The sequence below is a fragment of the Microcaecilia unicolor genome, chromosome 6 (genome assembly GCF_901765095.1).
Source record: "Microcaecilia unicolor chromosome 6, aMicUni1.1, whole genome shotgun sequence".
In the NCBI taxonomy this organism is placed as follows: domain Eukaryota; kingdom Metazoa; phylum Chordata; class Amphibia; order Gymnophiona; family Siphonopidae; genus Microcaecilia; species Microcaecilia unicolor.
Window position 1 is genome coordinate 2,369,045 of NC_044036.1, and position 25,439 is coordinate 2,394,483.

Genomic DNA, 25,439 nt, shown 5'->3' on the forward strand with positions numbered 1-25,439 from the left:
CAGATGATACAAAACTTTTCAAAGTTTTAAAATACATACCAACTGTGAAATATTGCAGGAAGACCTTAGGAAATTGGAAAATTGGGTATCCAAATGGCAGATGAAATTTAATGTCGACAAATGCAATGTGATGCACATTGGAAAGAATAATCTGAGTCATAGTTATCTGATACTGGGATCCACCTTGGTGGGGTGGGGGGGGCGCACACAAGAAAAAGACCTAGGTGTTGTAGACAATACATTTGAGATTTTTTACCTAGTGTGCAGCAGCAGCCAAAAAAGTAAACAGAATGCTAGGAATTATTAGGAAAGGGATGGTAAATAAGACCAAGAATACTATAATGCCTGCCATGAGTGGGAAAGCGTGGGGTACAAATAAAAAAAAAAACTGCTCCACGGTGTATCCTTACCTTAAGTATTGCATCCAATCCTGGTTGCTTTAACACAAAAAGATATAGCAGAATTAGAAAATGTTCGAAGAAGAGTGACCAAAATGATAAAGGGATGGAACTCCTCTTATATGAGGAAAGCTAAAGAGATTAGGGCTCTTCTGTTTGGAAAAAAGACAGCTGAGGGGAGATATGATTGAGGTCTATAAAATCCTGAGTGGTGTAGAACGAGTAGAAATGAATCGATTTTCTTACTCTTTCAAAAACTTCAAAGACTAGAGGACACTCAATGAAGTTACATGGATATACTTTTAAAACAAATAGGAGGATACATTTTTTCAATCAATGACTAATTAATCTCTGGAAGTCACTGCCAGAGGATGTGGTAAGGGTGGTTGGCATATCTGGATTTAAAAATGTTTTAGACATGTTCCTGGAGGAAAATTCATAGTCTGCTATTGAGACAGACATGGGGAAGCCACTGCTTGCCCTGAGATTTGTAGCATGGAATGTTGCTACTATTTACGTTTCTGCCAGGTACTTGCTACCTGGATAGGCCATTGTTGGAAATAGGAAACTGGGCTAGATGAACCATTGGTCTTAACTAGTATGGCTACTCTTATGTTCACATGTCAAGTGCACCCCAACCAACCTCACTCTCAGTCTTGCTCTTTCCATGGATACATATCCCTACCCCTCCTGCTCCCCCTCCCCCATTTTCCAAATCAAATGTCTAATGACCCAAACTTGACAGACTGCCAGTTCAGGATAGTGGTGACACTAGTTCAAAAGCTCAGCATACAGGTAAATGATAAATAAGAGAAAGATAGAATAACTCCCAGTAGAAACCCAATGTTTACATTTAGCATTAATCTGGCATCAAAATTCAACTAGGCCCTCCTAAGCAGATGCCTGTTCTGCCAAACATCCGACCCAGAAAGTTACTCAATGCAAGCTCATCCTTCTAGCACCAGATCAGTCTTCTGTACCGAGTTTTCTGAGTTGCGTCTAAATCTCATTTCCATTTTTAAGACCCACTGCCTCTGGGTTGCTTTTTCAACTATGTTCGCTTGCCACTGTTGGGAGGGTCTAGAAACCCAGCCACTCGTCTCCTTTAGTGCCCACCACGTGTCCTCCACCCACATCACTTTTCTGGTCAATCAATTCATGGTAAAGGTAATGCTCAAGGGTAATGTTCAGTGGTGTGGGATATTCTCTATTTTTAACTTCCCTGTGAAAGTCCAACTTTCCTTCTTCTGCTTTACGGTAGCCAGCGCCAAATTCATACACGCCTTAGTCTTGTGATCTTCCCGTACAATCAAACCCAGCTTCATGGACAGGGAGACAACGTTTTCTTTCACTATGGAATCATAAAAGCAGGAGACAATGTCCCTAGGTAGGTTTCTCCACGAAGTTCCCAACAAAAGATATGCATGATCCATCTTTATGGCAGGGGCTAGGCCCTGATTGTTCCCCCTTGTCCAAAATAGCTTGAAATGATTTTCTTGACCAACCTCACTCAGTCAATATACTTTGAACGTCTCCAGGATCCCCTTTCATCAAATATTTTTCTGCAGTGTGTTCTCAAAATCCGTTCCCTTAGTCACTATGCTCACTATTTTTGCTTCTCCGCTTGCACTTGCTTCTGGAGGGTCACATCACTTCATGCTGACCATCAAGGTGGAATCTCACTTCCTTCACTCTCCTGCCCGATTTGCATGATGTCACCTTCCGAGTTCAGAAGACCAAACTGTTGAGATGTCCTTTCAGTTCAACAATACCCATTGTGAATCTCTTGCATTCAGCATTCTAATGAAGTGATCATCCCCTCCGAGTACTGACATATTCTGCTATACTGTTTGTGCCCATGACCACCCAATCTGTCTCCAGCACATGCTCTCCTGCACTGTTTTGCCCCTTCTTGCCAGGGCTTATATTGGAGTAGAAGAAACTCTTAGGTCAATCACTTCTTTTTGGATGTTGTTATGGTGTGGAGTATACTATAGAGCAGTGTAGAACCGAAAATCCAGACACCAGGGAGATAAGCTAAGTCAAGTCAGAGTCTCTCATGTTATGCATGCCATCTTGCATGATAACGTGATTGCTTTGCAGCCAGGGATTTTTAAAAAACCTTTATTAATTTAAAATACAATGCTTATAGAAACATACAACAGCGTATATTATTGGAATAGAAGGGAAAAAAATGTGACAGTGGGCCTGGTAAAGTAAAGCAGAACAGTACATGCAACATACATTTAGGGAGTTGAATTCTTTTACAAGGTTATATGATGTCTAGCAGCGACCATTGTTTTAGCGACCATGTTTTATAAAAGACGAAATGTGTACCAAAATCTTATGGCAGCTATTTCCTCATATTCGCTATATGAACACAGCAAGTTCACCATTCATGAAAAGAAACAAACTGATTAATTTTTCCAATGCAATGCCATCAGATGAAGAGCAAGAGAAATCATTAAATTAAAACAATTAACATTTTTGAGTAATTAACAGGCCAGGAGTTGAAGCCTTAAGGATTAGTATTTTAAAGGACAGAGTAATCTTGAATTGTAAATAGTTTCTGAGTGGTGCCCCAAACCGAATGCCCATGTATGACTGGAGGTTACAACAGGAAAAAACGCAAATGATATAGTGAACCCAACTTCAGAATGACATGACCAGCATAGATTTGATGCACTTCGTTTTACTTTAGCAAGCTTTAAGGCGTCCAGTAGGATTTATGAACAATGTAATAGGTAGACTGTAGAAGGGCAGCTGAAAAGGAGGGAACACATCATTTTTGTCCAAAAAAGATCCCACCTCCTCGCTGGAACAGCGAGACATTAACTCATTTTCCCATTCAGAAGTAAGGTCAGAACATATGTTAGGTTTTGACCGATTGCATGAGTTTATACAATTTAGATGCAGATTTTGGATTTATGAGAGATTGACGTAGACTGATGAAACTTGAGACTGTAGACTGACGGGCTGATGATGTAGGATAGAGATGCTCAATGATCTGAGTCAGATTTTCCCAAAAAGTTCTATGTGATTGAGGAATGTTGTGACAAGCACAAAAATCCTGAAAAGGGGTAACATTAACACCTGACAGCAAATGAACTGGTGACCAAATATTGGCAAAATGCCATATTTTGCGAAGATTAAGAGAAGCTTTGAGAGGAAAAGTAGAGTTATACCAAACAGAAATATCAACAGAGTTTGCACCATTTAAACTTTAAGAGAGAACACACAGAATTTATTGAGTGTGCTGAATTTTTTAATCACCAGATGATGTGGAGAATAGCAGAATCTATTCATGGTCGGAAGTAGATTCAGTGGTAGAGGAAATATTTGTTCTCTTTCAAAGATTACCCATCTGGGGGTATCAACTGAAAGAGATGAATACCATTGTTTAGCCTGAGACACCTGAAAGGCCAAATGGTAAAGCTTAATATCTGGTACGCTGAAACCCTCCAAGGATTTTGGGAAGCTGAAGTTTTTTAAGGGAGATCCGAAGCACCTAAGATTTCCATAAAAATTTAGAAATTAACACATTTAGCTTTTTATAAAGTACACTTTTAAATAGGATGAAACCATACTAAAAATATAGTTACGTTTCGGCACTAGAACCATTTTTATAGCTTCAATTTTACCCACCAAGACAAGAACAACTTGGTCCATGAAGTTAGTAAATCATTAGCAATTTGTAGGATTTTAGATTCATTCATTTTTAAAGTATCCTCCAGAGTGGTGCTATACTTTATGCCTAGGTATTTTAAGCTGTTGGGTTCCCAAGTAAATGGGTATTGAGTAACACTGGATCTCAGTATAAACTTAGAAAGTGGCATAACAGCAGACTTTGACCAGTTAACTTTATAACCTGAGATATTGGAAAATGCATTAATGCTGCTAAGTATATGTGGGATAGAATCAGTGGTTACATACACTAATATGTTGTCTGCGTAGATGGATAACCTGAATGATTCATTGCGTAACTTAACACCTGATATATTATGATTGACCCGTATGGAGATTGCAGGGGCTCTAGACCTAAATTAAACAATAATGGAGAGAGGGGGCAACCTTGCTTAGTTCCCCTTTTTAGGGTGAATTTCGATGAAGAAATGCCATTAACAGACAGATGCTTGGGGAGAGGTATAAAGCAAACTATCATGTTTATAAAGGGATCATTAAAGCCGAACAAGGAGAGAGTTTTTAAAGAGATAGGCCCATTCAATGCGATCAAATGCTTTTCAGCATCTAAGGATAATGCAATTAATGGGGAAGCATTGTCAATAGAGTGTGCCAGTATATTCCAAAATAATCTAGAATTATCAGAAGGTATCTCCAGCTACAAATCCATTCTGATCTCAATGTATAAGAGAAGGTAAAAACTTTTGTAAATGGTTCGCTAACACTTGGCATAGATCTTATTATCCACATTTATAAGAGAGATAGGCGATAGTTCAAAACATTGTCATGCTCTCTCCCCCGGCTTAGGAATAACTACAATTTTTGACTCCAAAAAGAACCCATCTCTCCATTATGTTGAATCATGCGCTCATACAACATTAGGAGTATGAGACCTTAAGATCCGAACTATTTTTTGAGCATGGATTTTCAAACAGCTTTTTAGTTATAAAATATAGACATTTTACACAAGAATACTTCTACATGTACTTTTACAAATCAGCAAAACAAAATGCCATAAACAATGTTACCATAGGAAAGGCAAAGTTGTAACCTGCCCCATATAAAGAGGATGAGTGGGTAAAACCCAAGAAGCAGGGATAATAGATACTTGTCCATAAGTTGTTTGATTTATTATGTTATGTATATCATTATTTTATGTATTTCAACTTATTCTAATTTTCATCAACACCTGAATGTTCATCCGTTCCTAGAAAGAGTGAAGCAGCAATGACTGCTGTCTTGAAAGTTTAGTTAGAAGTACTCTTTTTGTGGCACGTAGCCCCCATTGGGTTTGTTCAAATTATCATTCTTCTGTTTTGGGACATGCCTGAAGGTCCAGAGATTGGGAGTGGTGACCTCCTTACACCCAAAATGGTGGTTTAGACTGCTATATTTTTTAGTCCATTGCTGGAGACTGGGACTGATTTGTTCAACTGATACTGATATCCAAGGTGACTGTATTATATTTGGTAAATTTAAGACTAATTGTAATGATGAAATTTGATGAATTGTCATCATTATATTTATACATTTTATATAGCGTCTTATTGCATAAAATTCATTCAAAATGTTTTTAGACAACAGAATAACTAATTGGAAATAGAATTCAAGTATCCGTATATTCCCATATATTCCATATAGCTAGAACATTATATAGTTAAAATGAGGAAAACAGAAAATACAATCTCAAAAATACGAACAATGGAGCTGGCTTATGTTTCTTTCGGTTGTAGCTCAAGATGAGATACACTCATTACCTTTAGAATAAGCTTTATGTTTTCTAGGGAGCATTACCTTATAGTATATCCTCAATGGCAGTATCATTTATACGTGACCATACCGATGTTAAATTCCATAGTACCTAGAATTGGGTCAGTTTTATGGAAATAAGTCAGGCTTTTTTTTTTTTTTTACTTTCTATCCTGAGATCAATGTTGCTAACTTTAGAATAACTAAGAGCACATTTTTACCTTGTAAAGTGCAAATGTTCTCATAGTGTATGTAGCCAACTCCACTGTGTCCAGAAGGGTCACCTGGATCATTCCGTAAGTCTCAGAGCCACGGCATGGCCAATACTGGTCACACTTGACCTTCAAAGCATGGAAAAACAAACTTAACTTTCTGGAAATAATCTGATGAGATACAAAAAGTACATTGTATCTGTCTTACCACTGAACAACATACACACACTATTCTGCTCACTCAGGGGGTCTTTTACTAACCCAAAGCGGGCTTACCGCTCACTAATCAAGAGCTACCACACTCAGCACGCACCACTTCCGGCACTACAAAAATATATTAAATTTTTTTATAACCACCGGTGTTTTACCCAGTGGTAAGCCTGGTTACCGCCGGGTTAGCGTGGAAGCCCTTACCACTGTCTCAATGGGTGGCAGTAAGCGCTCCCCCCCCCCCCCCCTGAAATGGCTGCATAGCAAGTGCTTCACTTACTGCACGGCCGTTTCTTAGAATGAAAATGACAGCCTTTTATATGCTGTGGTAAAAGGGGGCCTCAGTGTGTGTCAAAACCACACGCTGATGTTAGCGAAGGGCCCCTTTTACAGCAGCTTAGTAAAAGAGGCCCCCCAATGACTAACAAATACTGCTCTATTGGTAATGTTGTCTTAACCTTTTTTGCCACCTTTGAAAATCCTGGGAAAAACTATCGACCAGTACTTATCATTTGAACTACAGGTTGCTGTGGCAGTTTCTAGTATCTTAATTCCCTATGGAGATTAAAAAGACTGAGGGCCTTTTTTGTCAAATTCATATTTCGTTCTTTAATATAATCCTTAGTACTGTCCAGACTGATCATTGTAATGCTGTTTACTCAGGTTTGAAATTCTCTCTTATCAATGAACAGACCAGAACACTGTGGCCAGTCCTTGCATGCAAAGTCTGAAATTCTTATTCTTTAATATGATTGCAATGATATGCTTATGCACCTTATCTGTATCTATATTCTGAAATTCTTATTCCATTAATGTGAGTGTTGTTGTAACATATTGTAAGCCACATTGAGCCTGCAAATAGGTGGAAAATGTGGGATACAAATGCAGAAAATAATATAAGTCCCTCGTTTACAAAATCAGCCACTCTTTTAATCAAGGTTGCATTGACTTCCTATAATGCAAGAGATACCTTAAACTGTGCATCCTTGTTTATCAAATTCTGACTGGAAACTGCAGGTAAGTTTGAAGGTTTAGAAGGAGGAACAGGGCACTGGACGAGTGCCCTGATGAGCAAGGCACGGACATCGCCGACGACGACCGTGACAGCGGCTCAAAGTACCATTCTATAAAGGAGGGTCCACTGCCACATTCCCACTTGCTTCCTGACACAAAGGGTAGGAACTCTTATACCCCTGCTTGTTTACACAGAACACTGCAACCTGGTTCTCCATTTGAATGAGAATAATTTGGTTTTGTAGCCAATCTCTGAAATACTTTAGAGCATTTCAAATGCCCCTCATCTTGAAAAGGTTGAGACGAAGATCTGTTTCCAGAGAAGGCCAAATTCCCTGGGTGTGAAATCCATCTAAATGAGTTCCCCATCCTACGTTGGATGCATCCATTGATAGCATCTTTTGTGAAGGGAGAATTTGGAACGATAGTCCCACCGTCAAATTTGATCAGATTGTCCACCAGAGAGGGTATGGCAGAATCTGGATTTCATCTGCTAGATTTCTAGCCCTTAAGACCACTGGGAAACTAGGGCCCACTGGGCTCAGGGCCAGCTTAACCTATGGACCAGGTGAGGCTCTGGTCCAAGGCACTGACACTAAAAAGCACCTAACACCTGAGTCTGTATCTTCACTGGTACATAGCTACTTATGGCTGTCCCTGTCCCTGACTCTCAGCACTGAAACTGGCAGCGCTGGCAACAGCTTCACTGCTTTCCCCTTCCCTTCTCCATCTTCTAACGTACTCAATGCCCTTTTCTCAGGCTCTCTGGCCTCTGATAGGTGCACAGAGCATCATGGGATCGCCCCTGTCACCCCCAGAAGACATGCTGATACAAGGCACCCTGGGATTAGACGCCCAACATCCAATCCCAGCATGCCTTGTAGAGAGGAGTGGGATGCTGAAGCAGTTATACGCTTCAGCATCTACCATGCTCTTTATTTTTGGCCTTCTCTGTTACGTCTCTATTACTACCAGTTGCCTACTGCCACTGCTCTACTGCTGCTGCCACAACCAAGGAGGTTAGATTGCAACAGGAGAAAGCATGATGAAACCAGGGGCGTATCTGGACTTCAGTGGTAGGGGGGGGCCAGAGCTGAGGTGAGGGGGCACATTTTAGCCCATCCCCCCCACCATTGCCGACACCCCCTGCCGCTGCCAGCACCACCTCCACACAAGTTTGAACCCCCCCCCCCCTCAACCCACCCAACTGCCATCCGTCGCCGTCTGTACCTTTGCTGGTGGGACCCAACCCCCCCCCCCCAGCCGAAGTCTTCTTCCTGCATTTGGTTTCTTCTGAGTCTGACATCCTACTGCACATACAATGTGCAGGACGTCAGACTCACAGAAACAGAACGAAGCCTTGCGATCTGCGTTGTACGTGCAGCAGGACGTCAGACTCAGAAGAAACTAAAACGCAGGAAGAAGACTCCAGCTGGCGGGGGTTGGGGTACCCCGCCAGCAAAGGTACAGACGGCGACGGCGGGGGGGGGGGGGGGGGTGGGGGTTGAGAGGGGTGCGGTAGGTGGGTCCAGGGCCAATTTATGGGGCCCAGGCCCCCGTGGCACCATAGCAGCTACACTCCTGATGAAACTGAAGCCAATTAGGTTTGTCTCCCTTTCCTCCACCAGCCATCATCCCTGTTCACCCCAAATAAAGCAAGCAACCTATGAGCTGCTCTATCAATGTGGTTGTTCTTTATTATTGGTAGCATTTTATTTGATCTCACTATATTTCAAACATGCCCGGCTTGTGAGCATACGGATGTACACAGAGGAAGTATTGGTTTCATCAGTTAGAGTAGGTACTAGTTCTAAATTGTAAATCATTGTGTCATTTGAAGAGGCTTGTTATAGGGACTCCTTGTATTTGTGGCAGAGATGTTTTCACCAAAACAGACATCATGTTATGAGAATCAGTTGCTTAGCAATCTGACTTAATCTTTATAGCACAATTAAAAAAACCCAAAACATTAGGAGTATTTAACATCTTTATTTTTCTGTGCCTACATCAAAACAAAAAGGCACGTGGGAACTTGCTCCTTTTGTTTTGTGGAATGCAGTGCTACATAGTAAAAATGCACTTGCCTTTTTTGATTACTACTATTTCACAGAGAGTTATTGAATAATGAGGGAAGGGCTTCCTTCATGCAGAAGTTCTGCACAGAGTCTGTCCTAAACATGCCAGCAATTGTCCAGTTCAGTACACTATTAGCCGCCAAGTTCATACACAGTTAATTATGTCAGTGGAAAATAAATCTGTTGGCTAGGCTGCTTGCTATGTGAATATTCTATCACTCTTTCATTATTGCTACCAAGTATTTTGTGAAAATTGCTGTGGAGAGGGTGAGGAAATAAGGAAAGTATTTGTACAGCTCATATTCCCACATTGGCGCCAAGGTTGAGGGAAGGGAGTGTGACTGGTGGGAGGAAGGGGAGGGGGTATGGTGGGGAGGAGGGGCGCAAAAAGAAATGTTGGTCCAGGAGCCACAACCTCTTGAGCCGGCCCTGACTGGGCTACTCTCAAAAGGAGCCATGCCATGGGAGTGACACGCACTGTTCAGGCCATGTTGTCCATCAATCTCAGCATTTGTCAACCTATGACCAGCTTGCTGCTGCAGACCTTCCAGGTTAGTGCTATCAAGGTGTCTGCTTTTTGGGAGAAAAGCCCGAGCCTGAAATGCACTGAGTAGGGTTCTTAAGTACGCCAACTACTGGAACGGAAGAAGGTGGGACTTGGGGTAATTTATGACAAACCCTAGGAGCTCCAACACATGAATAGTTAGGTGCATTACTGAGGAGAAATGCAGGATTAAAGGAGGGAGAGAAAGAGGAAAAATGACAAAAGGAGGGAGGAGAAAGAGAGAAGATGCTGGATAGAAGAGGGGTACAGAGAGAGATATGAGTGGAAAGATGGGGAGAGAAAGAGAGGGACATGGAAAAGGGCAGTAGAGAGAGAAGCTGCTGGGGAGAAACTGGGGGAGACCCTAGCTGGTCAGATGGAGAAATGCTGGATGAAAGGAGGGAGAGAGAGGGAAGACGCTGGATATAAGGGTAGAGAGAGAAAAAGGAAAGACACTGGAAGGATAGGGAGAGAGAGGGGACATACTGAATGGAAAAGGGTAAAGAGAAAACTGTCTAGAAGGAAGGGGGAGATAGAGGGAGACAATGGATGGAAGGATGGGAGAGGGTAATGGATGGAAGGATGGGGAGAGAACGAGGGATGACACTGGATGGAAGGGTAGGAAAGAAAGAGGGAAGCTGCTGGAAGGAAGGATAGGGAGAGAAAGAGGGGAGATGCTGGGTGGAAAAAGGGAGAGGATAGAGTTAGTGAAAGACTGGAGAATAAGAGGAAGGGGCATGGGGATAACAAAAGTGAGGAAAAGAGGAAAATTAAAGAATGGATAATGAGAATGAACTAAATCTAGAGATAGATAGAGAGAGAGAGAGAGAGAGAGAAATAAATGGAAGAAAAAAAGAAAAAGGAGGAGAAAATGACAAATGACAGGAATTAAGAGAAGACAAAGGAAAGCAGAATCAAGAGACTGGACCAATACAATTAGAAAAAGTAAACGGACAACAAAGGTACAGATAATAATTGTATTTTTAATTTAGAATAAAGTAATGTGATAGCTGTATTAATGAAGGTTAATACATGCAAATAAAACACAAAATAGAAAAGGTTAATACATGCAAATAAAACACAAAATAGAAAATAAAGTGATACCTTCACTGATTTTTAAAACATTTTTGATTAGCCTTCAGAGACCAGCACTTCCTTCCTCGTGTTAGGAGAGGATACCACAGTGCTTTTTTTGTAGAAAAAAAGGTGCTGGTACTCATTATGGGCGGGGCCACCACATATGGCTCCACCCCTATGATAGCCACACCCCTTATACCAGCCATGGCGCGTATAAACAGACATAATTGAAAATATTGTACTAATATAGGAGAAAAAATAACGTGATTTTTTTCATTATAAATAATTTCTGTAAGCTGTTACAGCTCCAGTATACCCAGTGCAAAATAAGACAGCAGATGTAAATTCTCCAAGTGGACATATTCCAAACACTAAAATGAAAATAAAATGATTTTTTCTACCTTTGTTGTCTGGTGACTTTGTTTTTCTATCCATATTGGTCCCAGTCTCTGATTCTGCTGCTCTCTATCTGTTCTCTTAACTCCGTTTCCAGGGCTTCCTTTCCATTTATTTCTTTACTTTCCTCCTTCTTCTTCATTTCTTGCCCTGCATCCATAAGTAAAAGATGGGTCCTCCTCCGTGGAATTGACTGGAGGAGGTATAACGTGGATCCAGTTTTTGCCTATTTCTCGATCCATGTACAGTTTTTCTCCTCTCTTCCCTTTCCCTCATCTCCATCCATGTGCATTTTCTTCTTTTTCTTTCCTACCCTCCATCCATGTCCAGCACTTCTCCTCCCCTCCTGCCCTCCATCCATGTCCAGCACTTCTTCTCCCCTCTATCCATGTCCAGCACTTCTCCTCTCTCTTCCCTCCCCTGTATCCATATAAAGCAATAATTCTCTCTCCCCTCTCCTCCAAGTCCAGCATTTCTCCTCTCTCCCCACCAACCCCTCCATCTATCCATGTCCAGCAATTCTCCTCTATCTCCTGCTCTCCTCTCCATCCACTTCCAGCATTTCTCCTCTTTCCCTGCCCCCTATCCATGTGCATCTCCTTCCTCTCTTCCCTCCCCTCCATGTCTAGCATGTCTCCTCTCTCCCCTGCCCTCCCATGTCCAGCGATTCTCCTCTGTCCCGCCCCCCGCCATCCATGTCCAGCGATTCTCTCTGCCCCCTGCCATCCAAGTCCAGCGATTCTCTCTTCCCTGCCCTCCCTCCCATCCATGTCCAGCAATTCTCTCCTCATCCCTGCCCTCCCTTCCCATCGATGTCCAGCAGTTCTCTATTGTCTTCCCTGCCCTCCCCTCCCATGTCCAGCAATTCTCTCTTCCCTTCCCTCCCATGTCAAGCAATTCTCTGTTCCCTTCCCTCCCCTTCCATGTCCAGCAATTCTGTTCCCTGCCCTGCCCTCCCATGCCCAGCAATTCTCTGTTCCCTGCTCTCCCCTCCCAGCAATGTCCAGCAATTCTCTGTTCCCTTCCCTGCCCTCCCCTCCCATGTCCAGCAATTCTGTTCCTTTCCCCGCCCTCCCATGCTTAGCAACTCTCTGTTCCCTGCTCTCCCCTCCCAGCAATGTCCAGCAATTCTCTGTTCCCTCCCCTCCTAGTGATGTCCAGCAATTCTCCGTTCCCTGTCCTCCCAGCGGTCCAGCAATTCTCCATTCCCTGCCCTCCCAGCAATGTCCAGCAATTTTCTGTTCCCTCCCCTCCCAGTGATGTCCAGCAAATTCTCCGGTCCCTGCCCTCCCCTCCCAGCAATGTCCAGTACTTCTCTGTTCCCTCCCCTCCCAGCGATATCCAGCAATTCTGCGTTCCCTGCCCTCCCCTCCCAGCCATGCCCAGCAATTCTCCATTCCCTGCCCTCCCAGCAATGTCCAGCAATTCTCCATTCCCTGCCCTCCCCTCCAGCAATTCTCCATTCCCTGCCCCTCCCAGCAATGTCCAGCAATTCTCCATTCCCTGCCCTCCCCTCCCAGCAATGTCCAGCACTTCTCTGTTCCCTCTCCTCCCTGCCTTCCCAGCAATTCTGTTCCCTCCCCTCCCAGCGATGTCCAGCAATTCTCCGTTCCCTGCCCTCCCCTCCCAGCAATGTCCGGCACTTCTCTGTTCACTCCCCTCCCTGCGATGTCCAGCAATTCTCCGTTCTCTGCCCTCCCCTCCCAGCAATGTCCAGCAATTCTCTGTTCCCTCCCCTCCCAGCCATGTCCAGCAATTCTCCGTTCCCTGCCCTCCCCTCCCAGCCATGTCCAGCAATTCTCTGTTCCCTGTCCTCCCCTCTCCCATGTCCAGCAATTCTCGGACTCAGCAGCATGAATGATGCAGGCAGCGACTGAAAGAGGCTGTCTACGTCGGAGCTTCCCTCTGTGAGTCCCGCCTATGTTGTTACAACTTCCTGTTTCCGCATAGGCGGGACTCGCAGAGGGAAGCTCCGACGCAGACAGCTTCTTTCAATCGCTGCCTGCACCATTCGCACCTCTAAGTCTTTAAAAAAAAAGTAAGTGCAGGACTCGCCGGTAGGGACGCCGGGGGGGGGGGGGGGCAAAAAAAAGGTGCCGGTACGTCGTACCGTTGCGTACCGGCACAAAAAAAAAGCACTTGGATACCATAACAGCATTATACTGTCCTGAGGCAGAAGTTTTGGCCTCTGAAAGCTAATTGAAAAGGGTATTAGGCTATTAAATAAAATATTTTCTGAAATGGCCGTGGGATTGAGGTGTGCCAGGGGCCCAGCCATGTAGAATGGGTGGAGCCAAGGCAGAGTGGGGCGGGGCTGGGGCGCGTGTACTAAATCTCCCTTTCAAAAATTGGGACCCCTTGGCAGCTCTGCCCACCCAAAATGGCAGGTATGGGCTATACTCCTGTTCCCCTCCCCACGCACATCCACTGCCTTATTTTTGCTCCCCATTAACAATTATAGGAGTGGAGGAGCAGCCTAATGGTTAGTGCATTGAGCTGAGAACCTGGAAACTGGTTTCAATCCCCAATGTGGTTCCTTATGATCCTGGGCAAGCCACTTAACCCTCCAATGCCCCCTTAGGGACAGAGAAAGAATCTGTATAAATAAACGTAAATGGCTTTGGTTGTATTACAGAAAGACGGTATATCAAATCGAAGAACTGTTATCCTACTTTATCAACGCTATTAAGTTTTCTCACTCTAAACACCACAAAGCACTCATCCAACTCTATCCCTTTCTTCCAGATCTTATATTTTTTTCTCTCTTACCCCTGAACTCAAAATGTCACCCTTCCTAGCTCAGGTTTCTCTATTCGTTTGGCATGTTCGCTCATGTACTTAGTCAACCACCTTCATTTCTATGATACCTGAATTATCTGGGAACCTCTGCCCAGATCATTAGACACCTTCTGCTTATTCGTTGCACTTAGGACTTCACCACCAGCATGTTTCTTCAAGCACCCCTCCCTCACATGTGTTTCACAGACCCAGGGACCTTAATCTCTTCTCCCCATATCATCTGATATACCGCCCCCCCCCCCTCTTTTTCAAATGCCAGGGACTCCTTGTCAAGTCAAGAACCTCTGTCCATGTCCTCACATAGCAACCTTTCCTTTCGCCATACCCGAGACTTCTCCTCCAGCCTGGTCATCATGACAACAGTGGCTGTTCTCTGTTCCCACACCATTCTCCAGAAGTCACTCAATGTTTCTGGCAGTGGTCCTTGAGTGGCAATGTATGCATTCTGCTTCCTGTATCCATCAATGTAGTTGGCATTGATGTAATCGCTGCCAGGTACACCTGAAAAGACACAGCAGAGGAGAGATGTGCAGTGACTGCTGAACTCAAGTGATTTACAGTTTACTCCTTCTGATAGCTTCTTATGGAAAGATAGGAATTCTTGAGGAGGAATACTGTTCTATGTGTAATATACAAAAACACACAAGCTCACTTTCAGCCCAACTTTAAGCTCACATGCAAGTGAAATAGGTCACCTACCATGTAAGTGCTCTTCTTCCTGTGCAAAAATAATTTCCCTCAATGAGTGGGATGTCACAGGGAGCTCTGGGATTAATTTTTAACTTTAAAGAGGCAAAAATTCCTTTACAAAACATCATGACTCAACTGTAACTTTATAATAATCAGCAAGATTTTGTACTGATACAAGAGACTTGGGACATGTATATTGGTGACATTATTAAAGAATATTGTCACATTTACAATCAAAGGTCCTGTATAAGCCAATCATTTGTATAACAATTTTGTTTGCAAATTAAAACAATCTACATTCACTTGGTTTTTTTTCTTTTGTTTTATTACTTACACTAGTAAAAAAGGCCCGTTTCTGACACAAATGAAACGGGTGCTAGCAAGGTTTTCCTCGGAGTGTGTATGTTTGAGAGAGTGTATGTGAGAGTGACTGTGTGTGAGAGAGAGAGAGAGTGAATATGCGAGTGTGTGTGTGAGAGAGAGAGTGAGTCTGTGTGCGCGTGTGTCTGTGAGAGAGTGTGTGTGAGAAAGAGAGTGCATGCAAGTGCGTATGTGAGAGACAGTGAGAGAGACAGTGTGTTTCACACAGATACAGTGTGTGCGAGAGAGAGTGTATGTGAGACACAGACTCTGTGAGTCTGAGTGTATGAGACCAAGAGAGTATGTGAGTGACTGTGTGACACATAGAGAGTGAATGTGATACAGTGTGGGACATAGAGTGTGTGAGAGACAGTGTGTGAGAGAGAGAAAGACATTGACTGTGAGAGAGAGAGTGTGTGTGTGACAGAGATACCCCCCTCTCTGGTGTCAGGCCCCCCTCCCTCTCTCTGGTGTCAGCCCCCCCCCCCCCCCCTGGTGTCTGAGCGTTACTGTGCAGGACACTGAGCTGTGGCTGTGTTTCAAGGAACTGACCAATCCTATTTAATAGAATGCACCTCCAACATTCTGAAGCCGAGAAACCTCGTGTGGTTGGTCACTTCTGCTTGTGACGAACCCGGAAGTATGTGATGTCAATTCAAGAGATGGATACAGAGAGCAGGAATGCCTCAGCCAGTCAGCTTCAGAATGTTGGAGGTGCGTTTTATTATATAGGATTAGTCCCAGATGATAGCACATATTGAAATTTTCAGGCAGCAGTAAGAACAAGTTCCAGCTGCCCCTTCAGCAGCTCTTCTTCCATCTGGCACTTTGCATATTCGCTCCTGCCCATGCTGGATCTAATTTCAAAATGGCTATGATGACCTCCAGCGGCAGACTTATGAGACATCCACTGGAGTTTCTGACAGCCATTGTGATGAAGAAGAAATTGGCGAGAGCGACTGGGAATCGATTCTGCCCTAACTAGCCATTAGGGCCTACGAGTGGGTGTAGAGTCGAGCCCACTAATATTTAGGGGGAGTGGGGGGGGGGGGGAGGTGGGGAGAGGTGAGGTAATATGGAGATATTTAGTGGATATTAAAGTTTTGCCATGATGGTCAGAATTGGATGTTTGCATAAGAATTTTTGTTGTCGCAGAAGGGGGTTCAGTAGACCCAGTGTAAGGAACCACACTAGGTCCAAGAGTAGATTCTAGTACTATAAGTATAGGTGGGGATGAGGGTGGAAGAAGAAAGATGACAATTGGTGGGAGGGATAGGGGTATGTTTTAAAAATAAAATAAATTCTTATTAACTTGTATTGGTCTCTTTCTCCCCCTCCCTTTCTGTTTCAATCAATCACTATTCATGGCTTTGCTCGGGTGGAGATTCTAAAACTAACAACATAAGGACAGCAATACTGGGTCAGACCAATGGTCCATCTAACCCAGTATTCAGCATTCAACAGTGACCAATCCGGTTCACAAGTACCTGACAGAAACCCAATTAGCAACAACATTCCATGCCACCAATCCCAGGGCAATCAGCGGCTTCCACCATGTCCATCTCAATAGCACACTAAAGACTTTTTCCCCAGGAACTTCTACAAACCTTTTTTAAATCCAGATATGCTAACTGCTATTACTACATCCTTTGGCAAAGAGTTCCAGAGCTTAACTATTTGTTGAGTGAAAATATTTCTCTCATTTGCTTAAAAGTATTTCCATATAACTTCCCAGAGTGTCCCTAGTCTTTGTACTTTTGAAGAGTAAAAAATCAATTCACTTCTACTTGTTCTACACCAGTCAGGATTTTGTAGACCATAATCATATCTCTCCGCATTCATCTCTTTCCAAGCAGAAGACTACTACTACTACTTATCATTTCTATAGCGCTACTAGATGTACGCAGCGCTGTACACTTGAACATGAAGAGACAGTCCCTACTCAACAGAGCTTACAATCTAATTAGGACAAACAGGACAAATAAGAGATAAGGGAATTACTAAGGTGGGAATGATAAAATAAGGGTACTGAACAAGTGAGTAAGGGTTAGGAGTTAAAAGCAGCATAAAAAAGGTGAGTTTTTAGCCTAGATTTGAAGATGGCCAGAGATGGAGCTTGACGTACCAGCTCAGGAAGTCTATTCCAGGCATATGGAGCAGCAAGATAAAAGGAACGGAGTCAGGAGCTAGCGGTGGAGGAGAAGGGTGCCGATAAGAGAGATTTACCCAGTGAACGGAGATCCCGGGGAGCAGTGTAGGGAGAGATGAGAGTGGAGAGGTACTGAGGAGCTGCAGAGTGAATACACTTGTAAGTCAATAAGAGGAGTTTGAACTGTTTCGGAAATGGATAGGGAGCCAGTGAAGTGACTTGAGGAGAGGGCTAATATGAGCATAGCGACACTGGAGGAATATAAGTCGTGTGGCAGAATTCTGCACAGATTGAAGTGGAGAGAGAAGGCTAAGTGGGAGACTGTGAGAAGCAAGTTGCAATAGTCTAAGCAAGAGGTGATAAGGTTCTGATAGTGTGCTCAGAAAGGAAAGGGCAAATTTTGCTGATGTTGTAGAGAAAGAAACGACAGGTTTTTAGCAGTCTGCTGAATATGTTCAAAGGAGAGAGAGGAGTTGAAGATGACCCCAAGGTTATGAGCAGATGGGAGTATTATCCACAGAAATAGAGAATGGGGGAAGAGGAGAGGTTGGTTTAGGGGAAAAGATAAGAAGCTCAGTCTTGGTCAAGTTTAGTTTCAGATGGCAGTGAGGCATCCAGACGGCAATGTCAGACAGGCAGGCTGATACTTTGGCCTGAACTTCTGCTGAGATTTCTGGTGTGGAGAGGTAGATCTGGGAGTCATCAGCATAAAGGTGGTACTGAAAACCATGGGATGAGATCAGAGTACCAAGGGAAAAAGTATAGATGGAGAAAAGAGGAGGTCCCAGGACAGATCCCCGAGGTACACCAACTGACAGTGGGACAGAAGTCCCTAACCTCTTTAGACTTTCCTGAGATGGGAGGAGTTCCATCCCCTTTATCATTTGGATCGCTCTTCTTTGAACCTTTTCTAATTCCGCTATATCTTTTTTGAGATATGGTGACCAGAACTGAACACAATACTCAAGGTGAGGTTGCACCATGGAGTGATACAGATGCATCACAGTGTTCTCCGTCTTATTTATGATCTCTTGCAAGTCACTTAACCCTCCATTGCCCCATGTAAGCCGCATTGAGCCTGCCATGAGTGGGAAAGCGCGGGGTACAAATGTAACAACAAAATTTTTTTTTCTAGCATCCTATATGCTTTTTTGACTGCTGCTGCAGTCTGGGCTGAAGATTTCAGCTTATTATCTGCAAAGACACCTAAATCTTTTCTTGGGTGCTGAACCCCAAGGTGATCCCCTAGTATCAGGTAACTATAATTCGGATTATTCTTCCAATGTGCATCACTTTGCATTTGTTCACACATTTACTTTTTTCTCCTGGTTATACCCCTCTCCATGTAACTGCTACCGACGTCGACTGGTAGGTGAACCCTTAGTCACTGGAGAGGGTGTCCTGAGCCGAAGACACGCAGACCCCAAACAGCAGTAGACAGGTCACCTGTACGGACAGAGAACAGGAGCACCCGAGACAGCCTACCCTGTGACGGGCTACAGCTGAGTTAAGGCAGAAACAACTGAAGCATTGGAGCAGCCTTATCCCAAGACAGGCATAGGCTGAGCTGAGACAGGAACAAACAGAAGTACTGGAGCAGCCTTATCCCAAGATGGGCTTCGGCTGAGCTGAGACTGGGACAAGCGGAAGCACTGGAGCAACTGCAGCAGCTTTTATCCCAAGACTGGCGTAGGCTGAGCTGACACAGGGGCAAACAGAGGCACTGGAGCAATAAGGCAGGAACCAGATAAAGTCCAGGCACTGCAGGAGCCAGCAACATACCAGGAGGAGAGGAAGTTGCGAAGGCAGAGAAACGCTAACCAAAAGTTTAAAATCTCTCTCTCCTGCCTGACATCATCTGGTAGCACTCTACCTGGCACACAGAGGGAACTGCCCGAGATACGCATGCACCTGCCTAAACTCCCTGCTGCTGAGCGGGCATGGGAATGCACAGCCCCTGCCACCGTGAGGACTGCTACTGACGGCATCCAGTTCCGGGAAGCTGTGTAGCTGTACTGCGGATCCCCATGGTGAGGTAAATGTGGCAGCGACTGACTTCAGCCTAGCTTCCTTCTGGCCGTGGCCACAGTCTTATCTCATTGTGTTCTCTCCATGAGATACTCACACCATTATCTCAAGGTCCCTCTCCTGATCTGCGGTTATCAATCTCTATCCTTCTAACTCGTACATCTCCTTTGGATTTCTGCACCCCCAAGTGAATCACACTTCTTGGCATTAAATTTTAATTAAATAAACAATAATTGGGAATGATAAAACTAATCACTGTACCCACCAACTATCTACAGCTACAATCCATGGTACTAAATACTAAACTAAATTTTGTTATGTGTAAATGTACTCAGTTCATGTAAGTACAATCACCATAATTAAGGATTGAACTGAAGGAACCATTACGGCACATTTGGAGTTTCAATATAACAGTTTTTACTTTATGAAGTCTGGTGGACTATCAGAGCTGGACTGGAGCTTTGGAAGAAATCTCGTTAGTTATGTTCCATTAGCTGTGCAAGATGGGTTGCCATTTAGACTAATCAGATAAGTGCTGCATGAAAACTGAAACATCTTTCACTGTATGAGGTGATATCATAGAGCTTTAAGACCTGAAAAGCTCTTATGCACATACTCATTAATTTAAATGTCCATTGTGGCATTACAACATGCTAATTCAGGAATATTAAATGTGTCATGTTGGTTCCTTCAGTTCAGCCCTTAATTATGGTGGTTGTAATTGAACGCACTGAGTACATTTACACATAACAAAAATTATTTTAGTTGGTTATTGGTTAATTGAGTTTTATTTATATATAATTATTAGTACTTAGTACCATGAATTGTGGATTACATTTTAACTGCCAGATCTTTGGCCATTCTTCAAGTTTTTGGAAATCTCTTCTCATGGTTTCTATTCAGGCGACCCTCAGTGGGGTCGCTGGCTTCAGCCTAACCCCTGATAAGCCTTTCCTTGGCTGAGAGGTACCCAGCTCTACCACTGTCTGCCTTTCAGGTGCTGTGGAGGACTTGCAGCTCATCTGCATATCCTTTAGAGCCTTCTCCAGGGTGACTCCCAGGTCCACTCTGATTGACTCAGGGCCTCCACTCTAGGTGCCACGCACCGGGGCATTTTCTCTTTACATTTATTTTTCTCCCAGTTACTACTTATGGCTCCAGTACACTTTTTCTTCTTGGTACTATCCCTTCCTAATCTGTTTCTCCATCTGAAACCATTGTACACTGCAGGAACACATTGTCCACCCTCTGTATTCATCATCTCACCATCTCTTTTTTCCTCTTCCTTTTTCTCAGCTCTCATAAGTACATAAGTACATACCGTATTTTTCGGACTATAAGACGCACCGGACCATAAGACGCACCTAGGTTTTAGAGGAGGGAAATAGGAAAAAAATTTTTTTCCTTTTTCCCTCCTCTAAAACCTAGGTGCTCCGGTGCGTCTTGTCCGAGTTTTGGACCGCCGTCCCGTACTTACACGATGCCATGTTCCCTGGTGGTCTAGTGATGTCGGGGCAGGAAAGAGCCCCCTCTTTCCTGCCCATCGCGCTGCTCTCCGTGCTCCTCACTGCTTTCTGACGGTCTCGGCAATATTCAAAATGGCCGAGATTCTCGGCGGCCATTTTGAATATTGCCGAGACCGTCAGAAAGCAGTGAGGAGCACGGAGAGCAGCGCGATGGGCAGGAAAGAGGGGGCTCTTTCCTGCCCCGACATCACTAGACCACCAGGGAACATGGCATCGTGTAAGTACGGGACGGCGGTCCAAAACGCTACCTTCGGACTATAAGACGCACCCCCCATTTCCCTCCCAATTTTGGGGGAAAAAAGTGCGTCTTATAGTCCGAAAAATACGGTAAGTAATGCCATACTGGGAAAAGACCAAGGGTCCATCGAGCCAGCATCCTGTCCACGACAGCGGCCAATCCAGGCCAAGGGCACCTGGCAAGCTTCCCAAACGTACAAACATTCTATACATGTTATTCCTGGAATTTTGGAGTTTTCCAAGTCCGTTTAGTAGCGGTTTATGGACTTGTCCTTTAGGAAACCGTCCACACCTTTTTAAACTCTGCTAAGCTAACCGCCTTCACCACTTTCTCCGGCAACGAATTCCAGAGTTTAATTACACGTTGGGTGAAGAAAAATTTTCTCCGATTTGTTTTAAATTTACTACACTGTAGTTTCATCGCATGCCCCCTAGTCCTAGTATTTTTGGAAAGCGTGAACAGACGCTTCACATCCACCTGTTCCACTCCACTCATTATTTTATATACCTCTATCATGTCTCCCCTCAGCCGTCTCTTCTCCAAGCTGTATAGCCCTAGCCTCCTTAGTCTTTCTTCATAGGGAAGTCGTCCCATCCCCGCTATCATTTTAGTCGCCCTTCGCTGCACCTTTTCCAATTCTACTATATCTTTCTTGAGATGCGGCGACCAGAATTGAACACAATACTCAAGGTGCGGTTGCACCATGGAGCGATACAACGGCATTATAACATCCTCACACCTGTTTTCCATACCTTTCCTGATAATACCCAACATTCTATTCGCTTTCTTAGCCGCAGCAGCACACTGAGCAGAAGGTTTCAGTGTGTTATCGACGACGACACCCAGATCCCTTTCTTGGTCCGTAACTCCTAACGTGGAACCTTGCATGACGTAGCTATAATTCGGGTTCTTTTTTTCTCACATGCATCACCTTGCACTTGCTCACATTAAACATCATCTGCCATTTAGCTGCCCAGTCTCCCAGTCTCGTAAGGTCCTCTTGTAATTTTTCACAATCCTGTCGCGATTTAACGACTTTGAATAACTTTGTGTCATCAGCAAATTTAATTACCTCGCTAGTTACTCCCATCTCTAAATCATTTATAAATATATTAAAAAGCAGCGGACCTAGCACGGACCCCTGAGGAACCCCACTAACTACCCTTCTCCATTGTGAATACTGCCCATTTAACCCCACTCTCTGTTTCCTATCCTTCAACCAGTTTTTAATCCACAATAGGACATTTCCTCCTATCCTATGACCCTCCAATTTCCTCTGTAGCCTTTCATGAGGTACCTTGTCAAACGCCTTTTGAAAATCCAGCTACACAATATCAACCGACTCCCCTTTGTCCACATGTTTGTTCACTCCTTCAAAGAATTGAAGTAAATTGGTCAGGCAAGATTTCCCCACACAAAAGCCATGCTGACTTGGTCTCAGTAATCCATGTCCTCGGATGTGCTCTGTAATTTAGTTTTTGATAATAGCCTCTACCATTTTCCCCGGCACCGACGTCAGACTCACCGGTCTATAATTTCCCGGATCTCCCCTGGAGCCTTTTTTAAAAATGGGCGTTACATTGGCCACCGTCCAATCTTCCGGTACCACGCTCGATTTTAAGGATAAGTTGCATATCACTAGCAGTAGCTCCGCAAGCTCGTTTTTCAGTTCTATCAGTACTCTAGGATGAATACCATCCGGTCCAGGAGATTTGGTACTCTTCAGTTTGCCGAACTGCCCCATTACGTCCTCCAGGTTTACCGTGAAGTCAGTAAGTTTCTCCGACTCGTCCGCTTGAAATACCATTTCCGACACCGGTATCCCACCCAAATCTTCCTCGGTGAAGACCGAAGCAAAGAATTCATTCAGTCTCTCCGCTACGTCTTTGTCTTCCTTGATCGCCCCTTTTACCTCTCGGTCATCCAGCGGCCCAACCGATTCTTTTGCCAGCTTCCTATCTGAGTACATCTCGCCTTCGTCGCTGTCATCATACCTCTCCTACTCTTCTCCATACACTCTTGCTCCTTCTCCTGCTCTCCGTTGGGGACATTAATCCCAATCCTGGTCCTTCACATCAGCTCTCATCCTATTTGTGCAGGTCACACCGTGAGATCTCCAATCTAATTTCTGTTCCTCTCCTCCCCCCTTCTTCCATGCCTTTCTCTTGCGTTCTGTGGAATGCCCGCTCTGTCTGTAACAAACTTTCCTACATCCATGAACTCTTTATCTCTCGTACTCTCCATCTGCTTGCCCTAACTGAAACTTGGCTTTACCCTGAAGTCGCGGCCCTATGCCATGGAGGTTATCTTTTCTCCCATACTCCTCGCCCGGTTGGCCGCGGAGGTGGTGTTGGGCTACTACTCTCACCCTCTTGTAGATTTCAACCTCTTCTTCCACCTCAGTCTCACTGATTTTCTTCCTTCAAAGTCCACTCCATCCGTCTATCTGCTCCTCTGCCTCTCCGAGTAGCAGTCATTTAATCGATTCCCTGATAAGTCCATTTCTTCCTTTCTCACTGACTTTGATGCCTGGCTTTACTTCTTTCTTGAACCTTCATCTCCTTCCCTCATTCTTGGGGATTTTTAACATTCATGCTAATCATCCCTCTGACTCTTATGCTTCGCAGTTTCTTGCTTTAACATCCTCTTTCAATCTTCAACTGTGCTCCACTGCACACTCACCAGAATGGCCACTGTCTTGATCTTATCCTCTTCTCAAACTGTTCAGTTTCTGTGCCTCAACTCTTCCCCTCTCTGACCATCATCTGATAACTTTCACACTTAAACACCCTCCTATCCAGTCCCGTCCAATCTTAACCAATACATTTAGGAATCTTCAGGGTATTGACCCTTCTACTCTGTCCTCCAGTGTTTCAAATCTCTTCTCTACCACTATGTTATCCAAGTCTATCGATGAAACTGTCTCTTCCTATAATACTGTTCTTTCCTCTGCTCTGGATACTCTCACTCCTCCCATTCCCCGTTCTGTAAAACGTACCAAACCCCAGCCTTGGCTGACCTTTAGAATCTGCTACCAACATTCCTTTGCCCGCTCTGCCGAACGCCTTAGGCTGAAATCTTCACCCTATAACCCACTCCCTCAACCAACCAACCCAGGCATCCTTCTCCACTTTTCCTGATATTACCAAAGAGGAAACCGCCCATCTCCTTTCCTCCTCGAAATGTACTACCTATTCCTCAGACCCCATCCCCACCAACTTACTTAACACCATCTCTCCTACAGTCACCCCCCCATCTGTCATATCCTCAACCTCTCTCTCTCTCCACTGTAGTCACACCACTCCTCAAAAAACCATCACTTGACCCTACCTGTCCCTCCAACTACCGCCCAATCTCCCTCATACCCTTCCTCTCCAAGATACTTGAACGTGCCGTTTACAGCCGTTGCGCCTTGATTTTCTCTCCTCTCATGCCATCCTCGATCCGCTTCAATCCGGCTTTCGCCCCCTACACTTGAAAGAAACAGCACTATCTAATGTCTGCAATGACCTGTTCCTTGCCAAATCCAAAGGTCACTACTCCATCCTCATCCTCCTCGACCTATCCACCGCTTTTGACACTGTCAATCACAATTTACTTCTTGCCACACTGTCCCCATTTAGGTTCCAGGGCTCTGTCCTCTCCTGGTTCTCCTCTTATCTCTCCCACCGTACCTCCCACCGTACCTTCAGAGTATATTCTCATGGCTCTTCCTCCACCCCCATCCCGCTCTCTGTTGGAGTTCCTCAAGGAACTGTCCTTGGACCCCTTCTTTTTTTTCAATCTACATCTCTTTCCTAGGCTCACTGATCTCATCTCATGGTTTCCAATATCATCTTTATGCCGATGACACCCAGCTTTATCTCTACACACCAGACATTACTGCCGAAACCCAGGCCAAAGTACCAGCCTGCTTATCCGACATTGCTGCCTGGATGTCCAACCGTCACCTGAAACTGGCCAAGACCGAGCTTATTGTCTTCCCACCCAAACCCACTTCTCTCCCTCCACTCTCTATCTCAGTTGATAACACCCTAATCCTCCCGGTCTCATCTGCCCGCAACCTCGGAGTCATCTTTGACTCCTCCCTCTCCTTCTCTGCGCATATCCAGCAGATAGCCAAGACTTGTCGCTTCTTCCTCTACAACATTAGCAAAATTCGCCCTTTCCTCTCTGAGCACACCACCCGAAATCTCATCCACTCTCTCATTACCTCTCGCCTTGACTACTGCAACCTACTCCTCAATGGCCTCCCACTTTGCCATCTATCCCCCCTTCAGTCTGATCGCTGAT

General features: G+C 44.4%; 1 protein-coding gene across 1 annotated transcript in view; it reads right to left on the reverse strand.

Moving 5' to 3' along the window:
* Positions 1 to 25,439, reverse strand: part of PTPRF (protein tyrosine phosphatase receptor type F) — a 1,045,343-nt gene that overhangs the window by 166,472 nt on the left and 853,432 nt on the right. The window contains 2 exon segments of the mRNA XM_030205921.1: positions 6,050 to 6,169; positions 14,481 to 14,656. Of these exon segments, the coding sequence (XP_030061781.1) occupies positions 6,050 to 6,169; positions 14,481 to 14,656 (296 nt within the window).